Raw genomic sequence first — 25,661 nt, 5'->3', positions numbered from 1 at the left:
GACAATTTTAATTACACCCAGCAGACTAACAAGTGTGCTCATAATAGGGCTGTGCAATTAATCAGAATTTAATTACAATTTCAATTATTACACTCCACAATTACAAAATCAGCATGATTGTAAAAAAATAATTTTAATACTGAGTTGTCTAAATTTTTACATTTGCACTTTTTAAAATTTTAAAATAACAAATTTTATTTAATCCAAAAGGAACTTGCATTATTATAGTGTTTCATAGAATTGTATTTGTCTTAATATTTTTTACTTTAAACATTTTCTTATTTTGTACCCAAAAATAAATGATCTGTCCTACTACACAGTGCACATGCTGCACTCTAACTTTTTGCCACCATAAATAAATGAATATATATTATTATAAATTCTGTCTTACATAATTATAGTGTTTAAATTTTTTAATTGGTCTTAATACATTCATATGTGTAAACATTTTCTTGTTTTGTTCCCAAAAAATAATATGTTTGAATAATCGCGATTTCAATTATTGCCCAAATAATCTTGATTATTATTTTTTCAATAATCGAGCAGCCCTAGCCCATAAAATTACAATTTTAATAACAATAATTGATTATTAAAAGAAAAGTTTACTTACATAATAAATACAAAATACAACATTAATTAGAATGTAATTAGATGACAATAAACACATTAATTAGTTTCAATAAAAAAAAGACATGATGACACTTCTCAGCATTTCCACACACTTTTAAAGGGAAATGCAATTTCTAGTACCCTGGTTTAAAGTATTTAGTCCGTAGCGTATAGTCAGTATTCCATACTATGTGGCACAAATTGAATCGTGTTTCGTGGAAATCAAGGCGAGCAATAGCGGCAATTACAGCATTGAAGGTTCCGCCTAAAGAAGTCTTTAAAGTGTACCTGGTAAACTGTTTGCTGTCCTCGTGCACCTCCATCTCCCTGCTCTTGAACTCATTCAGTTCCTTGCGGATGGCCGCCTACAGCGTGAACACACAACACAACACACACAAATGAAAAGCTCTACGAAGCAGTAAACAACCACTTTGCCTGCTCAGTGGCCTTGTCCATTGCTCAGGCTAATGCACTTTCCCACTTGAGCTGCCGCGATTCAACTCTGGGGCAGCTTGAAGGTCCTCAAGTGAACCTGAGATGCCATTTTAAGTTTCTGTCCTGCAAAAAGCATGTTTTTTGGAACAAACTAATGCAAAGGTTTTATACTTACTGAAGTAAATAATTTTAAAATGTAATACTTTTTATATCTTTATAATAAAGATTACATCCGTGTAGCAATTTTCTTTTAGCGTGTCTGATGATAGCTAGCCTTTTTTTAGGGGTGAAAAATTCAACAAATTCAAACAGACATCGCAATATAATAGAATGCAATGTTCAAATCACAAAGGCTGCAATTTTGGGGGGATTTTTTTTTTTTTGTTGGTTGGTAGGCATTTGTTTTAGAGTAAGACTAACCTATGAAACCAAAACTCGTATTTATTATGTATAAAAAAATCTTGTTTTATGTACTGTAATACAGATTAATTTATTGTTTGTGTTGGTTAAAAAATACATGGCAAGATGATCTTAAAAAAAAAAAAAATCACATTAATTTACAATATTGAAAGGAAGGAGACAATTAATTATTTTTCAAAATCGTTCAGCCCTAATTGTCAGATTTCTCCTATTTACAGGCAGAAGATAACCCAACAGTGGTCTAGTGGTTAGCACATCTGTCTCACAGTTTAGGGTTCTAATCTCTGCTCTGGATTTTCAATTTGGAGTTTGCATGCATGCTCAAAAGCGTCCATGCTCCTCAGCCAAAGTCAGCTGGGATTTGCTCAAGGCCGAACTATACAAAATGGATTGATGGCCAATGTAGCATTTCATTTGAGCAGCAGAGGGCAGGATTGGTGCACTAAACAACCCACCAATCTACTAAACACAATAAACAACAAGCTTGTGTAAAATGCTTGAATTTGCGTTTGCTAAATTGTAACCAATGTGAGAAGTCCATACAAAGCATAAAGAATGGCGTGAAGAGACTGAGAAGGGAGTAAATAGAAAGTCAAATTGTATGTTTAAGAGCATTGTGGGCTTGCCAAACCTTGTCAGCGGGTGTGAGCCGCGTCCACGGCTTATCCGCCCGCCGGTCATAGTGCTTGGCGTCCGTCACCTCCACATACTCGTTAAAACGCAGGATTCTCCGAGCAATCAGCTCCGCAACCGTCGGCCGCACGCTGAGCTGCACAAAAGAACACTTTTACTCCTCACGTTGAAGATGAGGCGGGCTAAATATCCATTTCATATGTGCTTCTGTTATGCCGGGGCTGGGCAAAGTTTGACCCGCAGACCAGACACAGCCCACCCCGTCCTTTAATACCTTGCACAAATGTTAGCCCCCTACTTTATTCTCTTACCTTTCTGGAGAGTTTTCGTTTAAGCTCCTGCTTGGCCTCGTGCTCCTCCACTTCGTTCTTCTCTGCACGCAGACAAACAGCACGGTCATTTCACACCTACTTAGCTTGGTGCTTCTATTTATAACAGAGGAGATCTGGATCTTATTAAAAGAATTCCTGTAGATATGAAGACAGTCTGTTTGCATCGACGCTTGCAAACCACGCCAAATGGCGTCCTTTAACTGCAGTATGTCACCACCAACGCTGACTAATGTAAGCTTATAAACAATATATTTCATTAGCTAAACATTATAATGGAAGCGCTGTTAAGCGCTAGACACATTTATAATAGAGCAGAACCTCTAAATTACCCTGAAGACGTACAAATTCTTAATAAGCTGGTAAAGCCACTGTAAGTGCCTATTTCCTGTTTTGGTCCTCAGATCAAAGCCCTGTCTAATATAAAACAATTGTTAGACAAATAGCATTTACTGTTGCAGTATCAACAACAAATATCAATGTGCTACTTAAACACTGTGCTTTTTCTTTATGTCTTTGTAGATTCTCAACCCTCCAGGTCATGGTAATCTGCAAAAGTTGATACAAGGCAATTGGGCTGTTGTTAGTAGATTTTTTTTCTCTCTCTGACAACATTCAAAATTGCCTCTTTTTTTTTTTCAATTATGCTATTAGGCAAACTTTGTTTGAAGGGAAGACGTAAGATGAGTTTCAACACATGATCTGGTGATGTTTTGATGACCTACGTCTGAGGATGTTCCGCTGCTCCAGCTCCTCTGTGGTTGGTCTTTGGCTCAAACGCCTGAAATGAGAAATATTTTTTCACTCCATGCGAACAGGTTTACTGTACATACGTATTCATTCATTCACTCCCAGCCATTTTCATTGAAGCAACCCCCTTTGCTCCCGGCTGTTTTATTGGATTTTGACTGATTTTGCAAGGTCCACAGAATATTCTGTACTATTGTTATAAAACATGGACCCTTACCAAAAGAAAACTTTGAGTCTCTTTCATCAGGGAAAAAAGGTATATTTCTTTCTGTTTACGTTTTGCAGCAATTAGCATTAGAATATAGCAAAATGTCATCATTATTCACAAACCTGTTGAAAACACTGTCAAAAAGAGCTTGTTACAACATGGCACTGGCTGATCTCTTATACTCTGCTGCAACCCGCTGGCCTTTTTTGTAATAACTACCATTGCTTTAAGCGACCTCTTCAGGTCAGAAGCTGCATCAAAGCCTTCTGTATGCTCTAGCACAGGGGTGTCAAACCTATGGCCCGTGGGCTGGATCAAGTCCGCCAAGGGGTTTAAATCCGGCCCGCGAGATGATCTTGTAAGGTAAAAAAATTTGTAATGTTGGACCAATTAATCAGACAGCTAACATCAAAACATATACATTTGTAATTTCACACACAATCCTCAGATGAACAATGCAACTTGTACACAGAATTGATGGATGTCATTATTTTACACACAACCTAAAGTTACGGTTTGTTGAAAAAATGAAAACAGACCAACATAAATCAAACATAAACGTCCTGAATGCAACATACATTCAGATACTGGTTAACACAAACACATATGGCATGGAATAACGTCCTATAACCTTTTTAACTGCGCCATACAATACATTCTGGGAACAATATATATGCAAAACAGGTAGATGTAACACGCCTGGATCTCATATGATATATATATATATATATATATATATAAATTGGGGGAACAATATATTTACAGTTGAGCCGTACAGTTATTTAGGGCTGGCCTGCACATCTGTGTATAACTGATGCCAATTGTTTTAAGTTTAAGTTATATATCATAATTTTACCGGTCCGGCCCACTTGGTAATATATTTTCCTCCATGTGGCCCCTTGAGCTAATATGAGTTTGACACCCCTGCTCGAGCATTGCAAAAATAAATAAATAAAAATGTTACGTATAAATACGTTTTGGGGAGTGAAGGACAAAGTATTAAAACGTATTTACAAGTTTTTGGGTTTGAATGAGTTCATACATCTCTGGATATGATGACTTCTTTATTCTCAAAAACAAAAAAAGACTTAAGGTGACCTTCAGCGTAGGCTTGAGCATATGTGCCTACCTGACAAGCTTGGAGCCGATCTGCTGGCGGAGCTCGTGTCTCTCAAACTCAGAGCTGCGTGGCAGTATGTTCTTCTCCTCCAGCTCCTTCTTGCTGGGTCGGTTGCCCAGTTTGATGTTGAGCGTGTCCCGTCTCCGGATCTTGCTGGCCAGAGAACCTGTAGGGAAAGGTGGTCAGTCAAAATGCATCAAAAGACATTCAACTGATGACTGAAGTTGTGTCATACTGTTGAGGTACTCGTCGTCCTCCTCGTCCTCCTCCTCCTCTTCATCGCGGTACAGGATGGGTCCGTCCGAGTCGGAGTCGCTGGCTTGGCTCTCCGTCGGCCGGTCGGGGATCACCGTCACCTCGACCTGCTGGATGTTCACGCTGTGGCCGTGCGACTTTATGGTGTCTGCATCAGCTGGGCTGCAAACACAAGCACATAACACTCATAATGAGCAGGTTTCTTCAGTGTTGGTTTGTTTGTTGCTAACCTATAATGAACAAAGATATAAACAATAATTTTGTTTTCGCTTCAATTTTTTTTATTAGCTGAAACAATACCGTAGAACTGCACATTTTAGTGTGGCCCTTATTTTCGGCAACCTAAGGCCCACTTTTATCATTATTCACAAACCTGTCGAAAACACTGGTGAAAAGAGCTTGTTGCATCATGGCCCTGGGTAATCTCTTATACTCTGCTGCCACCTGCTGGCCATTTTTGTAATAACTACCATTCTTCAAGAATCGCTCTTCAGTTCAGAGGCTGCATCAAAGCCTTTTGTATGTTCTTGCATACATATAAATACTTTTTTGGGACCATATATTGGGACCAATATTTAAAATAGAACGTATGTATACGTTTTGGGGAGCAAATGAGTTAATATGCCACACTTTTTAAGGACACTGATCCAAGGACTCTCAGCAAAGGAGGAGTACTAACAGATTTAAACAGATTTGAAGTAAATAAATTGGAGGAAAATCTGGTCCAGATGGCATATTTGTCACAAATGTAAATATAAATCCTATTAGGAAGCGACATTGTTACTGTTCACTTGGAATAGGTAATAACTGCTATTTAAAAAAATAAATAAAAATCATCGCAATGTGAATGTTCTGAACTGTATTTGTCCTGGCATCTCCATCTCCTCAACTGTTTCAAGACACGATGAATCAACAATTAATTAAACACAATTGAAATGTTCAAGCTTCGTCAGAGGTCAGAATGCTGCGTGAGTGCTTGCTACTTGTTACATAAAAAAATACTCCAGTCCTGATTTCACCTGCAGTGTGTCTCCCCAGCAGGCTCTCTGGTTTCCTCTTGTGCCTCTTCTCCCTCCCCTATCGTCCTCGCGTCTTCCTCCTGTTGGGCGTCGGCTTCAGCGTCTCCTTCTGTGAAGGAAGTGTCCTCTGTGGAAGGGTTGATGTGAGGGAAGTGGACGGCGGGCTCGGGGGACGCATCCCGGAGGTTCTCTTGGCTCGCGGAAGAATCGCCGCAGGGAGCTTCGTCCTCTGGAGTGGCTTGAGAAGAAGCAGGTGTCTCCTCGACTTCGGGGAGGGAAACTTGAGAAGAGCCCCCATGGGTGTCTGAGGAGTTGACTTCCTCCGGCTGACCGGGAAGCTCCGCAGAAGCCTTCTGGGAATTGGCTTCAGCTTTCCGGCTGGTCCGAGCGTCGGCGCCTCTACTGTGCGCCTCGACGTCCTTGGGTAGGCGAGAGCGAGGGGGGACGGTGGGGTAAGAGGTGGTTGTGGTGGTTTTCGTCGCGCCTCCTTGCGTCTTCTTTGGATGAGAGGACTTGGCTGAAAAGAAAAACAAAAACGTTGAAGCAAATACTACACACAAATGGTCAAAGCCAGTTACAATCAACGATAATGATAGAATTCAATTTCAAAAATCAAATGCAGCAGAACCCTTATTGCCCCTGAAGACACAAATTTGTGCACATTATGCCTAAAAAAAGATGCAGAATTTGGAGAGGAAACGTAACTATAAGATTAGAACATGAGTTGTACTTATCTTGACACAGAAGAAGGTACACTCACCTTTGTCCTGGTTGCGCAGTAAATTATACCGTAAATAACGACAGTCTTGCTGTTGAGTTTTTGATCTGACCTCATTCAGACTACATCTCCAGAACAGCCGAGGGGAAGTTACCGTAGCTTTAGGTTCGATATTCGATATTCGACAGACATTCGCGGCGCCTCCGGGCAAGCTGCCTCTGCGGGGATACGCTCCGGTAACTCTCATTTATGGCCACGGAGTCAAGCCAAAAACATTTTGGCCCTATTGTAGAAATGAAGGTTAAATTCCAAGGGGGGAAAAGCAACGCTAAGCGTGTAACAATATCCGGTTTTCAAAATAAAAGATGTATCATAGACAGGCAACTGGAATTATGCCTCATTAAAATCTGGCACATTTTATATCATTCTGTCACATGGAAATTAAGAAGAGTGATATCTCACGGGGAAGGTACATCACTATCATTCCACACTGATTTTGAGTCCACAGGTCACATGACCTGGAAGCTGTTGAGCTAAAATGCTAATTATTATGTATACAAATTCAGAGATAACATTGAGAGATGAGAAATTGAGAATAAAAAGCAGCGTATCTCATGCGGCAGGCCCAGCACTACTCTCCCACACTGATATTGAGTAAATTGGTCACATGACCTGGAAGCTATTGAGTTCAAATGCATCTTTTTACGTATAAAAATTCATAGAAAATATTGAGAAGTGATACATTGAAAAACAATAAGTGTATCTCATGCGGGAGGGCCAGCAATACTCTCCCACGCTTATTTTCAAAGTCTGTCGAATATCCAATATCCAACCTAAACTAACTTCACCTCGCTTCCAGAACATTTATGTGGGGCTTTTTGGCACAGAAAAACACTCAAAATTACTCATAGCGGCACTATAAACTGCACTGTAAACATAAAACCTAAATGAATGGAAAGGAGAAAATGTGGAAAAACTATTGAAAAAGTCCAATGAAACCTCCATGCAGGCATGCAAGAAAATCCAATCAGCTAAACTTACCAATCGCGCGACTACTGTTGTTAGAGCTCCGCGAGTTAGTTTTAGCTTGCGCCGCAGAGCCCGACTTCCCTGGTGCTTTTGCGGTCTTTTTAGCGCCAGAGGAAACGTCCCTGCTGTGCCTGGCTGAGCCAGCAGCGCCACCCGCAGGCTTGGAGGAGGCGGGTGCAGCGGTGCTGTGCGGTTTTCTAGCTTGGGCATCCCGCGGGCGTGCCTGACCCGCCCGGGTGACGACGGGCTTAGTGTCTCTTGTCTCTGAGCGGGTCAGAGAGATCCCAGGGGAAAAGCATAATATGATAAAGAAGCATAGAGTTAAATAAAAGCAAAAGACAGGAGAAGGTGAAGGGTGAGTAGAATTAGGAAGACATTTACACCTCCACAAGTGTTTCTTTAGTGATAACATGGTAGAAGGGTGGAAAGGAGAGTAAGTGTGATATGAAGTGAACTGGAAAAGGTATTAGTTGCAGCGTAGCGCGGCGAGGAAACGGATACTCGTTCTACGCTCCTTCGACATTTTCACCACTACATGTTCAATTATTATGTGATATTTCTGAATGCTTAAGATTCCAAGAGAGTCCAAACAATGTGAGAAGAATGGGGGTGTTGGTTACAGATGTTTTGCCATATAAAAAAATTCAAACTAGTTTTTAGTTTCCATTCTCAAAAGAAAAAGGGGAAAAAAAGAAAAAAAGAACTGCCTAATGTGAACTAGAGCCAGACCGATATGCATTTTTTTTAGGCTGATGCCAATACTGATTTTTGGCAGAAAAAGATTACCGATTAATCTGCAGATTATTTAAAAATATACATTTAATGCATAACATTCTGTTCCCACAGCAATTGTGTATGAATATTTGTTATTTGAAGGAAAAACACTCCCGAAGTCGATGCTAACTTCCGGTTAGCATTTGAATGGGATCTTTCCTTCACTTTGAGCATTAGCGCTTGGCTAGCAATGTTTTAAAAAACGAAGAAAGTTTTGTATTTAAATATACAGTGGATATAATTCTTATCGTCGTGTGTTTAGTTTTACGGTTAACTCCAACTGGGGTGTCATTAAACAGCTTAAAGGACGGTTAGGGACAACAGGATAACCAGAATAACATATCCTACACAATTGCTAGTTGCTAATGCTACGCAAGCAAATCGATGCATTCAGGGTTTGTTCACAGCGTCGGAAACTTTGTTTTTCTCCGATGATAGTGTTTTAAGGGGAAAATAATCAGCCATTTGGCTCAATAGCCGATTGTTTTGGCCGAACAAAAGAACAGTCAGAAAACCTTTGCCCCAATTTCTTTTTGGCAGTTTCAATGCTAACACGCACACGAGATCAAGTTGTAGACGTAATATGAGTCACCTGTTTTGTCCTCTGTGATCACAGGACCAGGAGTTGGGTCCGCAGCTTGAGTCAATTTAGTTTCAATCTCAACTTTGACCTGCTCCGGAGACACGCTGGATGTGGCGTGGCCATTCTGGATTTCCCGGCTGACGGGCTCGTCTGCTGAAGACATATGAAGAAAGATCATCGGCTCCATTTCCTTTTGCAGATCTCCACTATGGTTGAACATTAACAAGTACGTCTAGCTCCAGTCCTGTAGGTGGCGGTAATTGTAACGTAGACAAACCTTGTTCTGGGGCGAGCACTCCTTTCTTGATTAGCTCCTCTCTTGTTTGTCTCGTTGAGATTTTTCTCTCCAAAACTACACAAACCAACCAACAACTTCCAAGGTCAAATGCTATCGGTCTGCTTGAAATGCAAAGCCACAAAAGATCACCTTTGGAAAGATCCTGGAACCGGTCGCTGCTCTTCTTCTTCCTCCACTTCCAGGGTTTGAAGAGTCTGCCGAAAGTGGACAGCTTGCCTCGCTGCTGCCGTGACCCGGGCGCATTATGGGCGTCGGAACCGCTGTCCACTACCACGTCGCAGCTGGCAAGTGATGACGATTTCTCCAAACCATCAACTGGAGGGAACGTAGGGACAAAATTGATCAGTGACTTTGAAACAAAACACTACAAGATGTAATTTTGTTAAGTTGTACGGTTATGGTTTTAAATATATTTGACTGGTATGATCATTTTCTTTCCAGCATGTTGTTTAATTTGTTTAATTTATTCATCCATCAGGTAGTAGTCCCTTAGGTGCTCCAAAAATCTTAATAAACTATGCTTCCAACTTTGTGGAAATACCCAGTGTACCACGCAAGGTTCACAAAAGGGATGCTTTTTGGAGATGAATGTTGTTTGAAAGAACCCAGTTAAAACAATTAATATGAAATAAACTGAAACTGAGCACCCATCCAACATCATAAAAGGACAACTCAACTCAAAACAGACCAACTCTTCAATTTTCATTTCCTCTAGGTGGAAAGGAAGTGTGTCCTGATACTTGTGTCTATTTTAGTCACGCTACAAAAGCTCGTGTATCATCACCAGGCAGAGAAAACACACAGTTTTCACTTCCCCCAAAATGATTCAGGCGCCCGGCTGTCGAATAGCGTGGAGAGAAAATGACACAGAAAGTGCACAACGTGGCAATTAATCAAGACATGAAAAGTACACGGAGAGCTTTGGCCACTCCCCAGGCACTCATTTTCGCCTTTCATGCACATTGGCACATAACTCCTGTATTGGTATAGAACAGCGGTGGGCAAACTTCTGTTCTCATGGGGCACATTTGATTTTTAAAAAGCACAGACAGGCCAGGTCGTTGATAGATGAGGTGTGTATATATATATATATATATATGCAGATTGCAAGTTTAAGGCTATTTATATATATATATATATATATATTCTTTTTTTTCAGTTAAAAAAAGGTGCAATTAGTAAAATAATTCATTTTGTATTTGTTTAATTTAATTATTTATAATTATTTGGCTAGAATAACAGAAGCTAAAATCCAAACAAAGCAGCGGCTTCCGACCCTTCCAAAATGCCTCGATTAGTTAAATGTCCGTCAATCGGCCTCCTCTTCTCCCGGCACAAGGGTTCCTTACACCTGCTGACTCGACAGCTCCACTTCACAGTGGATTTCACAAATGTGGGCGTTCCACTTTGAATCAGATGACTAGCAACGTCATGCCAGATGGGTGAGTAAGGAAGTGGTTACATGCAACAACTTTACAACAGATGCTTCAAAGTGAAGTCACCGCGTGCCGGATTACTCAGCAAAGAAAATAATGCTTATTAGTGTTAATTCTAAAAAAAGAAAACTAGTAACAGACGGTAACATTAAAGAGAAACAGTGATTTGGTAGGAAAAAGAGGAAAATTTGCCGCGGCCGCCTCAGAATGGACTTATTCACAATTCCACAAACGGCCCGTTGAATTTTAATGGGTCCAACAAAACAAAGAAAGAGTAAAAGATGGCCACATATCGGGAACTAACCAATCAGAGGAAAGCTTTTTTCCAAATTAAATTAAGGCCAAACAGGAGTTAAACAAATTGAAGATTTTTTTAATGTCAACTAATTCACTCTCAGCCATTTTCACTGAAGCAACCCCCTTCGCTCCCGGCTGGTTTACTGGATTTTGACTCATTTTGCAAGGCCCACAGAATATTGTGTTGTATTGCTATAAAAACATGGAACCTACCAAAAGAAAGATTAGAGTCTCTTCTACCGTTTTGCAGCAATTAGCATTCGAATATAGCTAAGTTTAATCAAAATTCACATTCCTGGTGAAAATACTGTCAAAAAGAGCTTGTTGGAACATGGTCCTGCCTGATCTCTTATACTCTGTTACCACCTGCTTGCCGTTTTTTGTAATAATTACCATTGTTTTAAGCCACATCTTCATGTCAGAGGCTGCATCAAAGCCTTCTGTATGCTCTTGCATAAAAAAAACATGTAAACACGTTTTTGTGAGGGAAGGACAAAATATTTAAAAAAAAAACATATTACACGTTTTTGGGTTTGAATGAGTTAATGAGAAAACCGCTCGTTCAAAATCAGACATTAGTGAACAAAGGATAGCTTGAAAAGGGCATCCTATATTTCCAACCGAAATTATCTTACAAACCCAATAAAATAACAGTTTATTTAGGGGGAAAAACACACACAAACATAGTGGAATGGGACCTTTAAAATATAAATAAATAACCCTGACCTATATTTTATGTTTTGTGGCAAGACAGCTAATTTTGCTGCTATGCTTCAAAAGATTCAAATATTTTGCAATTTAGCATCGCCCATCCGTCTATAGTGTATGTGGTTAAAATCTAGAAACGAGCTGAGGACACTACAATGGTTGCTTTAAACCAAAATGGCTAACTTTATGTGCCTTTTCGGGCATGGGTTCTTTTTTGTGGGTGTGATGATGCCAGATGTGTCTACCAAAACTGTTTTGGGGGCTGAAAAAACAAACAAACAGTCAAACTGGTCGCTTCAAACCAAAATGGCTGACTTGCTATGTTTTTCAGACATGCTTCTTGAGACTTTTTTTTTTGTAGGTCTACTTGTGATAGACATTTGCACCAAATTTCATGTTGCTAAGTGAAAATGGCATTGGGGCCAAATTTTTCTAAACATTTCCAGACTTCTACAAGAATTACGTTTTTATTTTTGATGATTGTCTTAGCTCGGGAAAGCCCTGGAAATGAAACGAAGCAATTTCAAAAGATTCAGGCCTCATAACAGGAACATGTGCTGATGAGGAGGTGGATGAATAGGAGAAGGGGGAAAGGGAGAGGCTTCCTTCCTTCACGGTGTGACATTGGTTTGGCAAGGACCACGCTTTACAAACAGGAAGAAGATAGAGGCTGGGAAAGCGTGGAAAACGCTATCATGCAAAAAAAAAAAGTGGGTCACAAGAGGTACACGAACGCTTTCAAATCCTTAATAAAATAGCCTTAAACTTGCAATCTGCATGTACGTGCCAAAATGTGAAACTGTAACTGAGTGAGGCAGAATAACTTCCCTTTCCCTCTCGGTTGCATAGATTAAGCATTTTAAGAATGTCGCAACACAATTATGTAACCCATAGTGCAGTGTAAGTGCATTACCGAACAAGACAAAAGAAGTTTATTCTCCGTAAGCTCTCCCAGGGTAGCAAATACTCCCATAAAAATAACACTGTTTATATTTTGATAAGCGTGCAGGCTATAAAGAAGCGTATGATAAACACTGCAGCTCTTTCTTAAAAAAAAAACAAAAAAAACATTTGTATTGGGAGGTGCAACTAGAGGCAATTTGAACGAAACAAATCACCTATGGAACTCTCAAATATGCAACAAGCACTGAGCCGGTCTCTTGCACAATGAAGCTACAGTTTATCTAGCGAGTTGTGTTGCAAGCCTGTTGATGTTCTTGACAGCAGTTGTGAATGGACTATGCTGTCAGAAAAATATGTCAACACCTTGAAAAAAAATCAGTCCAAAAACTGTTTGTTAATAAAACAAAGACAGCTATATTTTCAAACCAGATACTGCACAATTGTTTAAAAAAAAAATTGCTTCAAGTTGTCTGTTGCTATTCCCAGTTCAAGTTCACCATCAAATTAAATACAAAACAAAGAGAATTACACTTTGTGTATTTAAAATAAAATAAACGCCATAAACGTGCTAATGAAACAAGCACTACGGTTCCTGTGTTATAAACCTCTAAACAACACATATTTGAAACACAATGTGAATGGTACACCCAACAATAGTGCGTCTTTTGAGAAAAAAAAATACTATTATTACAGCTTACTGAGTAACGTGGTGGCTTAAGGTGGCTGCCACAAGTATATTTATTCCACACAGGAAATCTCGAGCATATCAGTGAGGCATACGCGCCCAAGTACCAGGCCGTAGTCCACTTGACGTTTTTTGATTGCTGCAAAGAAATTTCACACCAAATCAGTACCTTTGCGGGAAAATAGCTGTCAGTTGAGACTCGTTTCAAAACAGTTTAATATTGCGTGACCTGTGCAAAACAGTTGCACGCTCGTCTCTGCGAGGTTGCAAGACCTCATGTTTGCTTTGAAAAAGAGTCTGTCAAGTCCAACAGGTTCCTCCGTGCAGATCTTACTGTACCGAGATCAGCTGCAAAACTGTACCTCCTCGGTCTGGTGTTCTTTGATAAGGAGCCAACGATAAGGTGCGGCGTGTTAACTTAAAAAGACATGTCACCCACGCGTTGCGTTCTTTACACAAAAGGGACGAGTCAAGCTATTTGTAAACACTTTCACGGGCGTGTGCGCAAAAGCGGTGTCACATTTAACCAAAACGAACGTCGAAAAAGTTTTAACTTCATTTTGACGCGTTTAAGCTAGCATGGAAGCTAGCTTGAAAGTTGCCCCTGGGCGGAAATTGCGACGTGTAGAACCTCAAAACGATAAAGACAGAAAAAAAAAAAAAGTGAAGTCACATTAATGGGGGGGGTTAGAGAGAGGGGGGGGCGAGGAGGAAAGACTCACCACTCGCTGTGTGAGACACGGCAGACACAGCGGTCTGGCCCATATTCGGCGTCACCGGCGGAGCTCCGGTGGAGGAGGGTGCCCTCCTCTATCGTTAACCCGCAATCACCGCTCCCTATCGCCGCATAAATCCCGTGCACGGCCGCCGTGAGAGTTCATGTCGGCTGGAAAGGAAACTTTTTTCTTTTCTTTTTTTCTTTTTTTTTTTGGCCGACTGACGGCACTGGAGTTGCTGCTGCTTGGTCACAACTTCCCCTCCCACCCGTGTCCCGCTCTCCTCCTCTTCCTCTGCGGTGGTGGATGCTTCTCATTCCTCCAAGCAGATTAGAAGCGCTGCTGCCTGCTGGGGCCCAAAAGGTGAAGGCTGACTGACACCTTTAGGCACAGGAGAGAACGAAAACGACCTGGAAAAACCTCAATTAAGTCCCGCATTTCGTGGGGTAGCTTGAGTGTTTAAAAAAAAATTAAATAAATTCACCATTAAAGTAACTGGCAGCCATTTTAGAGCATTTTGACAGGTTAATGGCCCAGGGGCCAGATATGGACCACCTCGCCATTTATTGTGGCCCGCAAAAGCAAATTATTTTTCTTGGTAAAATATCCACATAGCAAAATTCCTTTTTAAAAACATTGGGATATTGCATTTTTTGTTATTAAGCCCTCTTAAAAAATAAATAAATGTAATCATATTCAAACAGTTTTTCCTGGTCTCTTTTTTTTTCAAAACTAGTTATGTAATATGAGCCAATCATACATTTATTTGGGCTCACTCTTCACAGTCATTACTAGAAAAACTTTGCTACGGTGTGGCTTGCGACAAAAATGAGCCTGGCTAACACCCTACACCAAACATACAAATGAAAGATTAGTACCTCCCACCCATTTTGTTGAAAAAAACATAATTTACTATACCCGGAAGTAAAAACAAAAAACTGAGATGTGGTTGTATAAGTGTGCACACCCTCTTATAGCTAGCAATGTGGCTGTGTTCAGAATTGACCGATAACATTCAAACTTGTGTTAAAAGGGAGTCAGCACACACCTGCCACCGTTTAAAGTGCCTCTGCACCCCAAATAAAGTTCAGATGTTCTAAAAGGGGGTGACACAGTGACCGAGGAGATGGGGCCTCAATCCGGGTTCTGGCCTTCCTATGTGGAGTTTGCATATATGTGCTTATAAAGGTTTTTTTCCCCATATATTCTGGTTTCCTACCGCAATTCCTAAAACATGCTATAGGTCAATTGATGACTCTTGTGTATGTGCTGCTTCCAGAGTAAACATACTTTTACTGTCTTAATGGGCTGGAACATATTAATGGCGTTTCAATTCATTTAAATAGTGAGGTAGATAATACACAAGTACATTGAGTTCTAGTGAACTTGTAAGTCAAAGCACCACCGTACAGTAAATCCCAACAATGTCTGTTTTCCCTCAAATTGGCATTTGCTACAAAACTGAAAGAGGAACAAACAAGCACGTGGCATAAATGTCACCATATCGGAATTTCCAGTTTTCTATCAGTTCTATTATTCCACTTCAGCAGTCGGAAACCTCTGATAGATCTGTTTTCTAAGAGCAAATTCAGCGTGAAGAGGGTTCCTTTCATCAACTTTTTTTTTGGGTCATAATACAAGTGTTTTATATTAGCTGCATGACCTCAGGGGTGGCTAGCTGGCCGATCACACGCTCCTGCTTAGAGCTGATAAAAAAGCAAACAGTAGCCTGTGTGTGCGCGCTCGCGCATGCTCGTGTGTTCTGCCGTCGCTGTTGACAGGGTGTGAGTTGAGACCTTGCAGAGCACAGCCACGCTCCAACTCCATTTCAGTTAAGACCAATGGCGCCATCTAGTGCTAAGAAGCGCCGCAAGTATGAAGTGTTTGTTGTTTATTTCAAAGCACAAGTCAATACGCCCTATCCTCGTGGAATTAAAGTGTCAAATGCAGAGCTTGTAAACATACTCTCATACTATCAAAACATAGCAGAGTGTATCTGCCTGTTTAACCCATTAAAGTAGACCCTAAAGAGGCATCTTTCTTTTTTTTTTTAAATAATGAAATGACCTCAAAGTGCAGTTTAAGGCACATTTCCCTTCCTTTAAACATGGAGAGTGAATTACAAAGTAGCTTTGGTCCAGAATATTGAAAAATAATTCCAGTAAGTCAGATACCAGTTGTCAAACTTACTTACCAACCCGGTGTACGGCAGCCAGACACTCACTCGTTGGTCATGCTAACAGGTATCCGCGACCCGCTAGCCATTTATATTGGAGACTTTTGCCGTATCATACGACGTAACTAATTAGCGGTTTCTTCGCGTACCTAAATTAGCAATTGAACATGAGTTTGGGATAGTGTTGATGTTGGTCGCAACTACAATAAAGAAACGTCTAAAAGTCAAGCTAGCCATCACGCCACGACATGGGTGAACTTCAAAGTAAAAGTGTATTAAGGTTATTTGCATTGCCGTCAATGTATTACTGTATTTGGTAAACATTATTTTGAAGTTAGGCTTAGCGTGTTTTGTTGAGTATGTTTCAGGTTCCTTGACATGTCAGAATGGTATCTACTGTGGGACTTTTTGTCCCCCCCCCCCCCCCCCCCCATAGTTCTGCCACTGATATTGACTGATGTTGGTTCAGTTTGCTGTCTATATTCAAAATGAATTAATGGTCCAGCCCATCAAAATTGTGGGCCTATCTCTTGTGGTAAAAATGGAGGAAAATAATAATTAAAAAGCACTGCATCTGCCCCAAAAGACACCGGCCCACCGGGCATCGGCCCTCAATGCCAGATGGCCAGTCCAGCCCTGCAATGAACCTATAACAAGCAAACCTCGAACATCAAGACTGTGAGGCAGGCATGCTAATGCTAAACACTAGGCCACTGTGTGGCCCGTCACATAATATATCTCCTTAAAAGCTGAAAGGATGTACTGTACTCCAATCCCGTTTTACTTCAAATCAATTATGGTGTTGTATAATAAAAGCAAAGTGGTCAAGAGGGCATGCCTTCCAGTCACAAGTACATCAAGGTGACATTTTTAGGGACGGCGTCACGATTTTAAATAACAGCGTTCTCCCGAGGGATCCTGACCTTCTTATTGACCGGAGGAGGAAAGGGCTGAGGGGAAAAAGGCAGTCATCAAATATTTAAAAGGTGGCCTCAGCGGAACACGGGGCTAATAATTGTTTAAGTGCTACTTTTGAGAGCCTCCACCTTCCCGCCCCCTTACACCCACCCACCCCCGCCCACCTTGACTAATTCATTCGACTAAATTGCACAGTACGATTTCGTCAAGTAATGACTATCCACTCTTGCAGCTTTCAATATGATTATTTTGGGTACCTTAAAACAAAACCGAACCTGCAAAGTCTTTTGGCAGTATTACAGGACTGGTTACTGTCATGTCTCTCACTCTTCCCCATCCGCCCCCGGCCAGCATGCCTGCAACCTGATCTCCTGTTTGTTGTATACTGTTTGGCACGAGCCATAATGCTAAAATGTTGCCCGTATTAAATCAATAGCTGACATCCTGCCAGACGGCCAGTCGGAGAGCTGGAGCGAAGCGCTTGCGATAAAGAGCGAGAGACGGCGACAGACCGTGGCCGAGCAGCGTTTGGTAACCGGCGCTGAATAAAGGCCTTCGGTTTGCGGGGAAATGAGGCGGCGCGCGCTTGCAGACACTTGTATTAGCATGAGGAGAATAAACAAGTGAGCATTCCTTCCTGCTCCTTCATATTATTCTATATACAGTCACATCTCAACGGAGTACAAACATTGAAGTCTCATTTGAGCAGTTGAGGCCTGCTTTATTACTCAAACAAAGGTGTGATATGGTTTGTTTTGAAAGCACTACCACTGGCTAATGGTGGTCGATTTACGGCTCGGGAGGTGTAAAAGATTTGTCAGGAAAGTTCCAGGACTAGTGCAGCTGAAGATATATTTCAATTCCAAACTCCACACTAAAAGGTTTGCCCTTCAAAGTAATCTTCTTGGCGTCTATGGTACACTCTAAAAACAGTTGTGCCAAAAATAACCCAACTATGGGTCAAAAATGGACCGATCCTCGACTTGGGTCAATTTGACCCAACTTTGAGTCAAGAAATGGGTCTTTCAGTGTAAAACAACTCATACATATTGGTCAGATCCTTTACTTGGGTCAAAAAACTGGGTCATTTTGTATAAAACAACCCAGAAAGTTGTGTCAAATTGACCCATAAAGTGGATCGGTCCATTTTTGATTTTTAATTGAGTTACTTTTGACCCAACTGTTTTTAGAGTGTACTTCGGCATCCTCTGGACCTCGAGCACGGCGATGTTCTTCTTGGCCAGGAACTGTCAGATGCTCAGGGCATTGTGAGCAGGTGCGTTGTTGTTGTGAAGCAGTGCCCCGCAACAATTCCAGCCTCGTCTTGCAGGATGGACAAAGCAAACGACGCAGGATTTCTTTTTCGGCATGCTTGTTGATTAAATGGGCCTCATAAAGTGGAAAACTTGTAATTTGCATTTTGGATTTGAAATTCATCTTTTATGACACTGGAACTTTTCTGACACAACTTGTTCAGCAGTTATTGTGGTTCTATTACCCTCAAAATAAATACTTTGGTGCCAAGAGGTGGCAACCCACTCCATACACTCTAAAAACAGTTGGGTTAAAAGTAACCCAATTATGGATAATAAAAAATAAAAAAAACTGATCCACTTAATGGGTCAATTTGACCCAACTTTCTGGGTTGTTTTATACAAAAGGACCCACTTTTTTGACCCAAGTAAAAGATCAGACCAATATTTATGAGTTGTTTTACACTGAAAGACCCATTTCTTGACTCAAAGTTCGGTCAAATTGACCCAAGTAGAGGAACTGTTTTTAGAGTGAAGCTGTGGATGATGACCAGATTGGGTTATGGTACTTATTTTGACCCAGCAGATTGGGTTGAAGATTGGATTTGGGTAGGCTGAAAAGCTGAAGCTGGGCGCCATTTTTGTTGTGCACTGAAGTTGATGACAACTTTTGTGCAACATAAATAACGTTGGTGGCTACTGGATGGCACAGGGGAAAGTTTCTTCTTCTTTGAAAATGTCGGTGATGAAATTAGTGCTACTTTTAACCACAGCGAGACGGATAACCTGGTTAACAATTTCTTGGTAGCTTAAACTAATCAGTATGGTTAGTTTCTACCCCTTGTTGGATCAAAACCTTGACCCTACATGCTGGGTCAAACCCTCAACCCAATGCAGTGGGCATAAATAACCCAGCAATGGCTTGGTCCCTTTTGGACCCAACGCTGGCATGTGGTTGGCCAGTCCAACTCTTGCCCTAAAGTAAGCCAGAGGTCTCTCAACCTCATCACAAAACAAGGATGCGCCACAATATAAAAGACTGTCAACACAGGGCAGTGAAGTTGAGTAGAGGTCAGGTTAGCCCGTCTGCCTTATAGTTAAGAAGTTCTGGGTTCGAATGTCGGCTCAGGCCCTGGAATTTGCATGCTCTTTCTGTGCTTGTGAGGTTTTTTTTTTCAGGTATTCTAAATTGTCCATAGGTTTGAATCAGAATGGTTGTTTATGCAATAGATTGTCATTTAACACAACCAGTGCTGAAGTGAAATTGTTGTGTACATACCGTAGATTTAATTTATGCTTGGATTTGTTCGCTAAAATGTATTTTTTATTTTATTAAAAACAATCTACTCATCAGTCATTTTTTTAGTTTACGTTTGGCTGGAATGCACTGAGGTCAGAACTAGTGAGCGCCAAGTAGAAAATGTCCGTCAAACACGAGGAAAATGAAAGTGAACAGCAGGTACATACAGTTTGTTGTTTTAAACACAACAAATACATCTGACAGGTGAAACGTCCTTACTTGACTGCTTTGATCCGAATCTTAGTTACTGACTTCACTGTTATGTCAAGCTGGAATGTCGCTTCTCAACAGGCCTCGTAAAACAGACAACATGAATCATGCGTGAGATGAGAATAAAAAGAGCGGTTAAAGCGAGCCTTTTAAATCCTTTAAAGGTCCCTTACAATTACTGTAGGTGGAAGGAGGTGGGCGTGAGAAACAAAGCTTACGGCGACGACTGTCATAAAACATCTTTTCTCACATGGCACAATGATTATAAGACAATTTTAACATGCTTTGACACATTGAATGGGACTGATAATTCACTTGAAGGTTACTAAATTACACGCATGCACACTTGAAGGCAATTTCTCAATAGAAATCCGAACCACAAGTGAGCTTATTTACAATAATTCCAACATTGTTTTTCTTTCCTGCTTAACACACAACGAATAAGAGTGTCTACATTAAATCAGATTACCTTATGTAGGCCTCCTAAAGCCACGAAAACAACCACACATATGACCTGTGTCATTCTAATAGACCCAATACGACCACTAACAACACCCACCTGGAATGAACGACCACGTTATGTGCAATAATAACACCGCCACTGTTAAAGGTGATTTTAATAATACAACGCAGCATTGCACTCAAATAGCCGAGGACACCAGAAGCCTGTTTAAATTAAGGTACAGTAGACCCACCCTTAATGTTGCACAGTGATCCCCTTACAGCATTAGCATCTTATAAATATTGCATACACTACATAGTGTTATACAGCCAATGCGTGACATAACATTGTTAAGTTGTCATTTTTAAGAAAATTAACATTTGTGTGAGGATATGAGTGAGGACTTGTTAAAATAAATAAAATATATAAACAAACAAATGCTTATAGTGAAGAGAAACTCACCATCATGTTCCATGACTTGACCCAGGATATATTATCAGCAGTGTGAGTTGATCCTCGCCTCTTCCCGACATACCGCCCTCCTCCTCCTCCTCCATCTCTCGCTCCTCCCACCTGCCTGCCTGCCTGCCTCCCTCCCTCCCTCCCTCCCTCCTCTCCCTCCAGTAAAGAGCATTAAAACTTAATGTTTCTTTCCATCTCAGGTCCTCAATCTCGCCCGTCTTCGTCCGAGTCAAGCTCCTATCCCCGAGCCTGCCCGGCTCCCTACGGAGACCCCACCGTGACGCAAAAAAACATGCAAATGAGAAGGTAACAAAAAAAAAAAAAAAAAAAAAAAAGAGGAGGAGGAGAAAAGGAGAGCTGGAGGTGTGCGTGTGTTATCCATTTATGATTTATGGCGGCTTGTAATCAGCGCAGGTACACAGATCACTCACTGCGACAGGTCAAGCTTCTATCCAGTGCAGTTACATTGACTGTTGCGTAAGCAGCAGCAAGAGCCAAGTGGCCAGCCTCTCTTCACCGCACACAGCAACAGGTGCACCCTCAACAGGTCGCACCGGTGTCCCAGGACAACAGATACAAAACCAAGTGGAAACTTCTCAACAGTTTTCTGAAGGTACTTAAGAAAGTGCATAATGGTGCATGTTAAACACACACGCGAACACTATGAACTACATGGTCAATAAATAATAACACATGTATGTTTAGTTTCAATTTTAAAGACAGAATATATATCTATCACAAATTGAATTATTTTGTATAATTTTATGCATGCATAATTTGCATTGCTTTCTGGAATTTTTTTAATCTCTTGAAAAGCGCATCAAAAATTTATTGATTTTATTTTTGTTTGTTAGGTAAAAAAAAAATTCACATTTTAATTCATGTCCTACCTCAGGCTTGTTTAGGATATTCTTAAAATACAATACATGTTATTGAGTTGTAAGAAACTCAGATGAAACCATAATTAACATAATCAAGTATAAACATCCAATATTGAGCATGGTAACTGTTATTGTCTAATCTCATATGTGTGTGTGTTGTCCTGCCGCAAGGTTTTGCTTTCTTTCATTTCCTGTTTTGTTTTTTTTACAAGAGTGGACATAATGAAGCAGGACGTAATAAAACATGCTAATACAAGCGGACACGGCTATGAAACCAAATGGACCTCTGCTGATAGTGCTTTTCAAAAATTATTAATAGAGTAGAAGGCTTAATTAGCAACTAAATATAGTTATTGATAAACTGGGAAGGTAACTACACAATAATAATTAAAAACTCATGCTGCCACTGACTGGAAGTAAAAATAATTACTTGCTGGCCTTCATTGTGTGATAAAAATAACTAATTTAGACTACTAAAAAAAACAAGAAGTAATTACCTTAAAAGGAGCCTGCATATAATATAAGGCTCACAAGCTCAGGGCAAAGGGTTCGAACCCTGTATTTTGTGAAAAACTGAAAGTCGCAGTTTAGGAGCCACATGAGGTGTTCACATTAAATATTATTAATCTCATAGATCTCGATTCCCAAGTACCAAACATGGTATTTTTAGTTATTTGTAGCTTTTGTTTTACTGCAAGTTCTATTCAGTTGGTAGTGCATAAGATCTGGTCACTCTCACCTTGCGCCGCCATGGTCATGAAAGCCATTAATTGCCAGTGGCCCAGAAGTTTACAGTAAATGCCACTCCCGCATGGATTCCTGGTTTGAAGTTGTTTTGTTTTTTAACAGGTATACATATTGACTTTGTTCTGCCTCACACTATTATGTTTGACACTGAGTATACATGTATATAAAAGAAGAGTGAAAACAGGAAGTATTTCAAGCCCAGCCTAGTTTTTTGCTGCAGATTACTGAATGTGAAATTTTGAATCCTGCTTTTTACACCTGCCGAAATCAAGGGCTGTAGGTTGATTTTTTTAAATTACGTCTTTTGGAATCGTTATTGATGTTTTACATTATGTAACGCATGTTCTAATATTCTAGTCAAATCCTTTTTCTCGTTTTTTATTTTGTCTTGCTCTCTCTCAATATAGTAGTGTATGTACATACACACATCTCATTTGGGTGCAACGTCGACTTGGTGCACAATCAAAAAGAGCACATCTAACAAGTGCTTATTGTCGCTTCAAATGCTGTCTAATCTCGGCTATTTCGAGGAGCAAACCGACACTCCCCTCCTCTTCCATTTCTTCAGCCTTTTTTCCATCTGCATTCTCCTCCTCCTCCTCCTTAATCACACTGTCCTCACATCTAATTTGACCCCCTCCTATTTTCTTTGCCATTTCATGGCACATTTTTCTTCCCTCGCCTCACTTTGAACCCTTTTTATATTTTTGGTTGATCCCATCTCTCCTGCTTCACTCTGCCCGTGTAATCAGAGGAAAGTAATAGAGTGTCCATTTGGAGGACAGCATGCTATTTACAGTCTACACATCATTCCTTATGGACTATTTGTGGAAACAACTTCCCTAATGATGATGCACAGGTCATTTTATATTGCTGTACACACACAAACAATAGAGTGGAAGCTCCAAAGTAGAACGTAATATGTTGTTGGGACGCTACTTGACTTCCAAGTCCAAATGTCAAAAAAAAAAAACTTCCAGCCTAAAACCTTCATTAACTCTATTTGTGGTTTTGTAAGCACCCTTTTTTTTTTTAAATTTACATACAGCATTTTAAGTATACAGTATTTTACGAACAAAAATGTCACAAAACATACTGTACATATTTTGAAATTATAAGCATTGTACTATTTTTTTTTAACATCCTGCAAATGTGACCTGGGCAAAGAGAACTCCACTGGTCATATTATACATGACAAATGTTGGTATACCCCACAAGGGATTGAGAATGAAACGCTGAAGATGGCTAGTCGGAAACACTTGTAAGCACAGCAACACTTGTGGTTACGAAAGTGGGACAGAGTGACATTTAAGCGAGACAACCAAACAGGCAGAAACAGCGCCGTGCAAACTGGTGAAGCTTTTCATCATTTAAGGTCAAATATAATTCAGTAATTAGGTAGAAAATGCCACAAGAAAAAACAAACAAACAAATGTCACGTTTAAGGAACAATTATGGCAAAATGGTAGGCCCATTTTGATAACACAGCAAAAAATGAAAGCCTTCTCTGAGTGTTTTTCTTTTACTTTGGCTTTTTTTGCGGCACTTTTTCGAAAGGGTAAGACTACCATCATGTGACTACCGTCACACCAGATGTCAGCACGTCACACAACACTTTAGGTCTAGCAGAGCTAATTTGCTTCCTATCTTTCCCCACAATGAATGTATCCACCCATGACATAATCAGCTAGGATAGGTGAAGATCCAGAGTCACTTTCAACCAATGGCTGGTGTCCTTCCACCGAACGACACAGTCTAAAATACTATCAAACTCACAAGGCTAAAGGTTAAGCAGAGCTGCGCTGAGTTCGATTAGATGCACTGAATTAGTGAGCTAACGGCTGATCTAGCGACACGTAGTTAATTGCTCGGTGAAATTGTGACCGTGGTGAGGGTTTCCAGGTTGGGTGCTGTGCTCATATGCCGCAGCGTAGCGTAAGAACTGATTGCCGCCGCGAGTGAAAATGCGGTCTACGGTGGGTGCAAGTGTTCACTTGCATGCACTCTTTCAAATGGGCTATTTTCAGCAAGACGGGAAATAGGGCGTGTGAATAGTGCCGTAATTATTGATCCTTGAGGTATTTCGACAAAAGATGTTAAGACACCTGGGAACTGTGATGGTCTTTTAACGTTACTTTGAGTCTTTTTATGTTACCTGTAAAATTCAGATAGCTAGATAGATAGATACGAGTCTAAACAATGTTTTTTTTCTTATGTGATCTGAGGTGTGTCTTCTTACCTGTGCGACCTCCTCTGAGCCTCCACAGGATTCTGGCGGTGAAGCCCGAGGCGTCGCTGAGGGAGCGAAACCTGGGCTGGGGTGGCAGGGAAGGGAAGGCCTTCAGCTCCGAGAGAGTGTCCCCCTCTTCCTCCTCCATGGTGGCCTGGACCCCCCGCAAGAAATAAATAAAGGTCAGAAATGTGCCACCACGTTCAATGAACAGGACAGCTTGAGCGCCTACACCTTTCTTTCCTGCTCAGCTCGTTCAAACTTGTCTCGGTGTGTGCGTGTACGTATGAGTGAGCGGGTGTGCGTGTCTTCCTGTGTTGGTCAACGCCCTCTCAAAAACGCAGGTTGCCTTTAAATGTGGCTGCAAAGTGGAAACCTGTTTATGTTTAGTTTAGGCATGTATGCAAAGGTGTATGCAAAGGTGTATGCAAAGGTACGTCATATCAAAAAAAAAATTTTATGCCTCTATTAAGCCTTTACAAACCCCCACACACATGCACAGCTCCCACCTAAATACTTGTTACACTCAATGAATTTAACTTGTAAAATGCAAAATGTAGAATAAATACTGATCTGCTGATTACAAGCTGCATTCATAAATTAATGTGAGCGGCTGCATGCTCAGAACCCTGGCCGCAAATGAGGAGGACTACGGTGAAACGTTGGCTTAATGACTATCTTCAGGTTTTCATTCTTAATCTTAAAATAGTTTACCGTAACCCAAAAAATAAAACCTGCGATAGAGTGAATCCACAATAATAACTAAGCCACGAAACAACTGTACTTCCCAATTCCAACTTGGCACAAATTGTACAAAAAAATTATATACTATTGTATATGTTTACTTACTTGCCACATACTAACATGCAACAGCATTAATAAATCTATTTTTTCCTCCCTTGTTTAGATCTGATTTAAATTTTGGCTGATGGACGAGAGGTGGGGGTCGTTATTACTACACTCCAATACTGTTGTGTGCATTTTTTTTTAAACGAGAAAAACACGTTAAAAGGAAATTGGAACGAATTTAAAGAAGAACTCTACGTCAAAAGTGGAGCTGCAACATTATCCGTCATACAGAATATGACCGCCAGATGTCGCCACATCGATACTCTAA

The 25,661-nt window shown here is 40.6% G+C and overlaps 1 protein-coding gene across 9 annotated transcripts in view; it reads right to left on the bottom strand.

Annotated features, from left to right (window-relative positions):
- The window catches only part of phactr2 (phosphatase and actin regulator 2), a 30,615-nt gene that overhangs the window by 2,978 nt on the left and 1,976 nt on the right, over positions 1-25,661 (bottom strand). For 2 of the 9 annotated variants that reach the window (XM_086092634.1, XM_086092631.1), the window contains exons 2-13: positions 24,554-24,698; positions 9,310-9,495; positions 9,160-9,234; positions 8,892-9,035; positions 7,538-7,789; positions 5,779-6,295; positions 4,740-4,921; positions 4,514-4,670; positions 3,152-3,207; positions 2,409-2,470; positions 2,096-2,233; positions 898-974 (exon numbers count right to left, since the gene is read on the bottom strand). In XM_086092634.1, coding sequence (XP_085948760.1) covers positions 898-974; positions 2,096-2,233; positions 2,409-2,470; positions 3,152-3,207; positions 4,514-4,670; positions 4,740-4,921; positions 5,779-6,295; positions 7,538-7,789; positions 8,892-9,035; positions 9,160-9,234; positions 9,310-9,495; positions 24,554-24,698 — 1,991 coding nt within the window. Of the gene's footprint in view, positions 1-897; positions 975-2,095; positions 2,234-2,408; positions 2,471-3,151; positions 3,208-4,513; positions 4,671-4,739; positions 4,922-5,778; positions 6,296-7,537; positions 7,790-8,891; positions 9,036-9,159; positions 9,235-9,309; positions 9,496-13,931; positions 14,179-20,686; positions 20,745-24,553; positions 24,699-24,778; positions 24,797-25,661 lie in introns of those variants that run through there. The other 7 variants (XM_086092635.1, XM_086092632.1, XM_086092640.1 and 4 more) reach the window with 7 other exon arrangements.

The sequence above is a fragment of the Leptonotus elevatus genome, chromosome 13 (assembly GCF_054856555.1).
Source record: "Leptonotus elevatus isolate MCC_2025b chromosome 13, RoL_Lele_1.0, whole genome shotgun sequence".
Taxonomy (NCBI): Eukaryota; Metazoa; Chordata; class Actinopteri; order Syngnathiformes; family Syngnathidae; genus Leptonotus; species Leptonotus elevatus.
The sequence above is the reverse complement of the archived record's forward strand: the minus strand, read 5'-3'. Positions and strand labels throughout refer to the sequence as shown.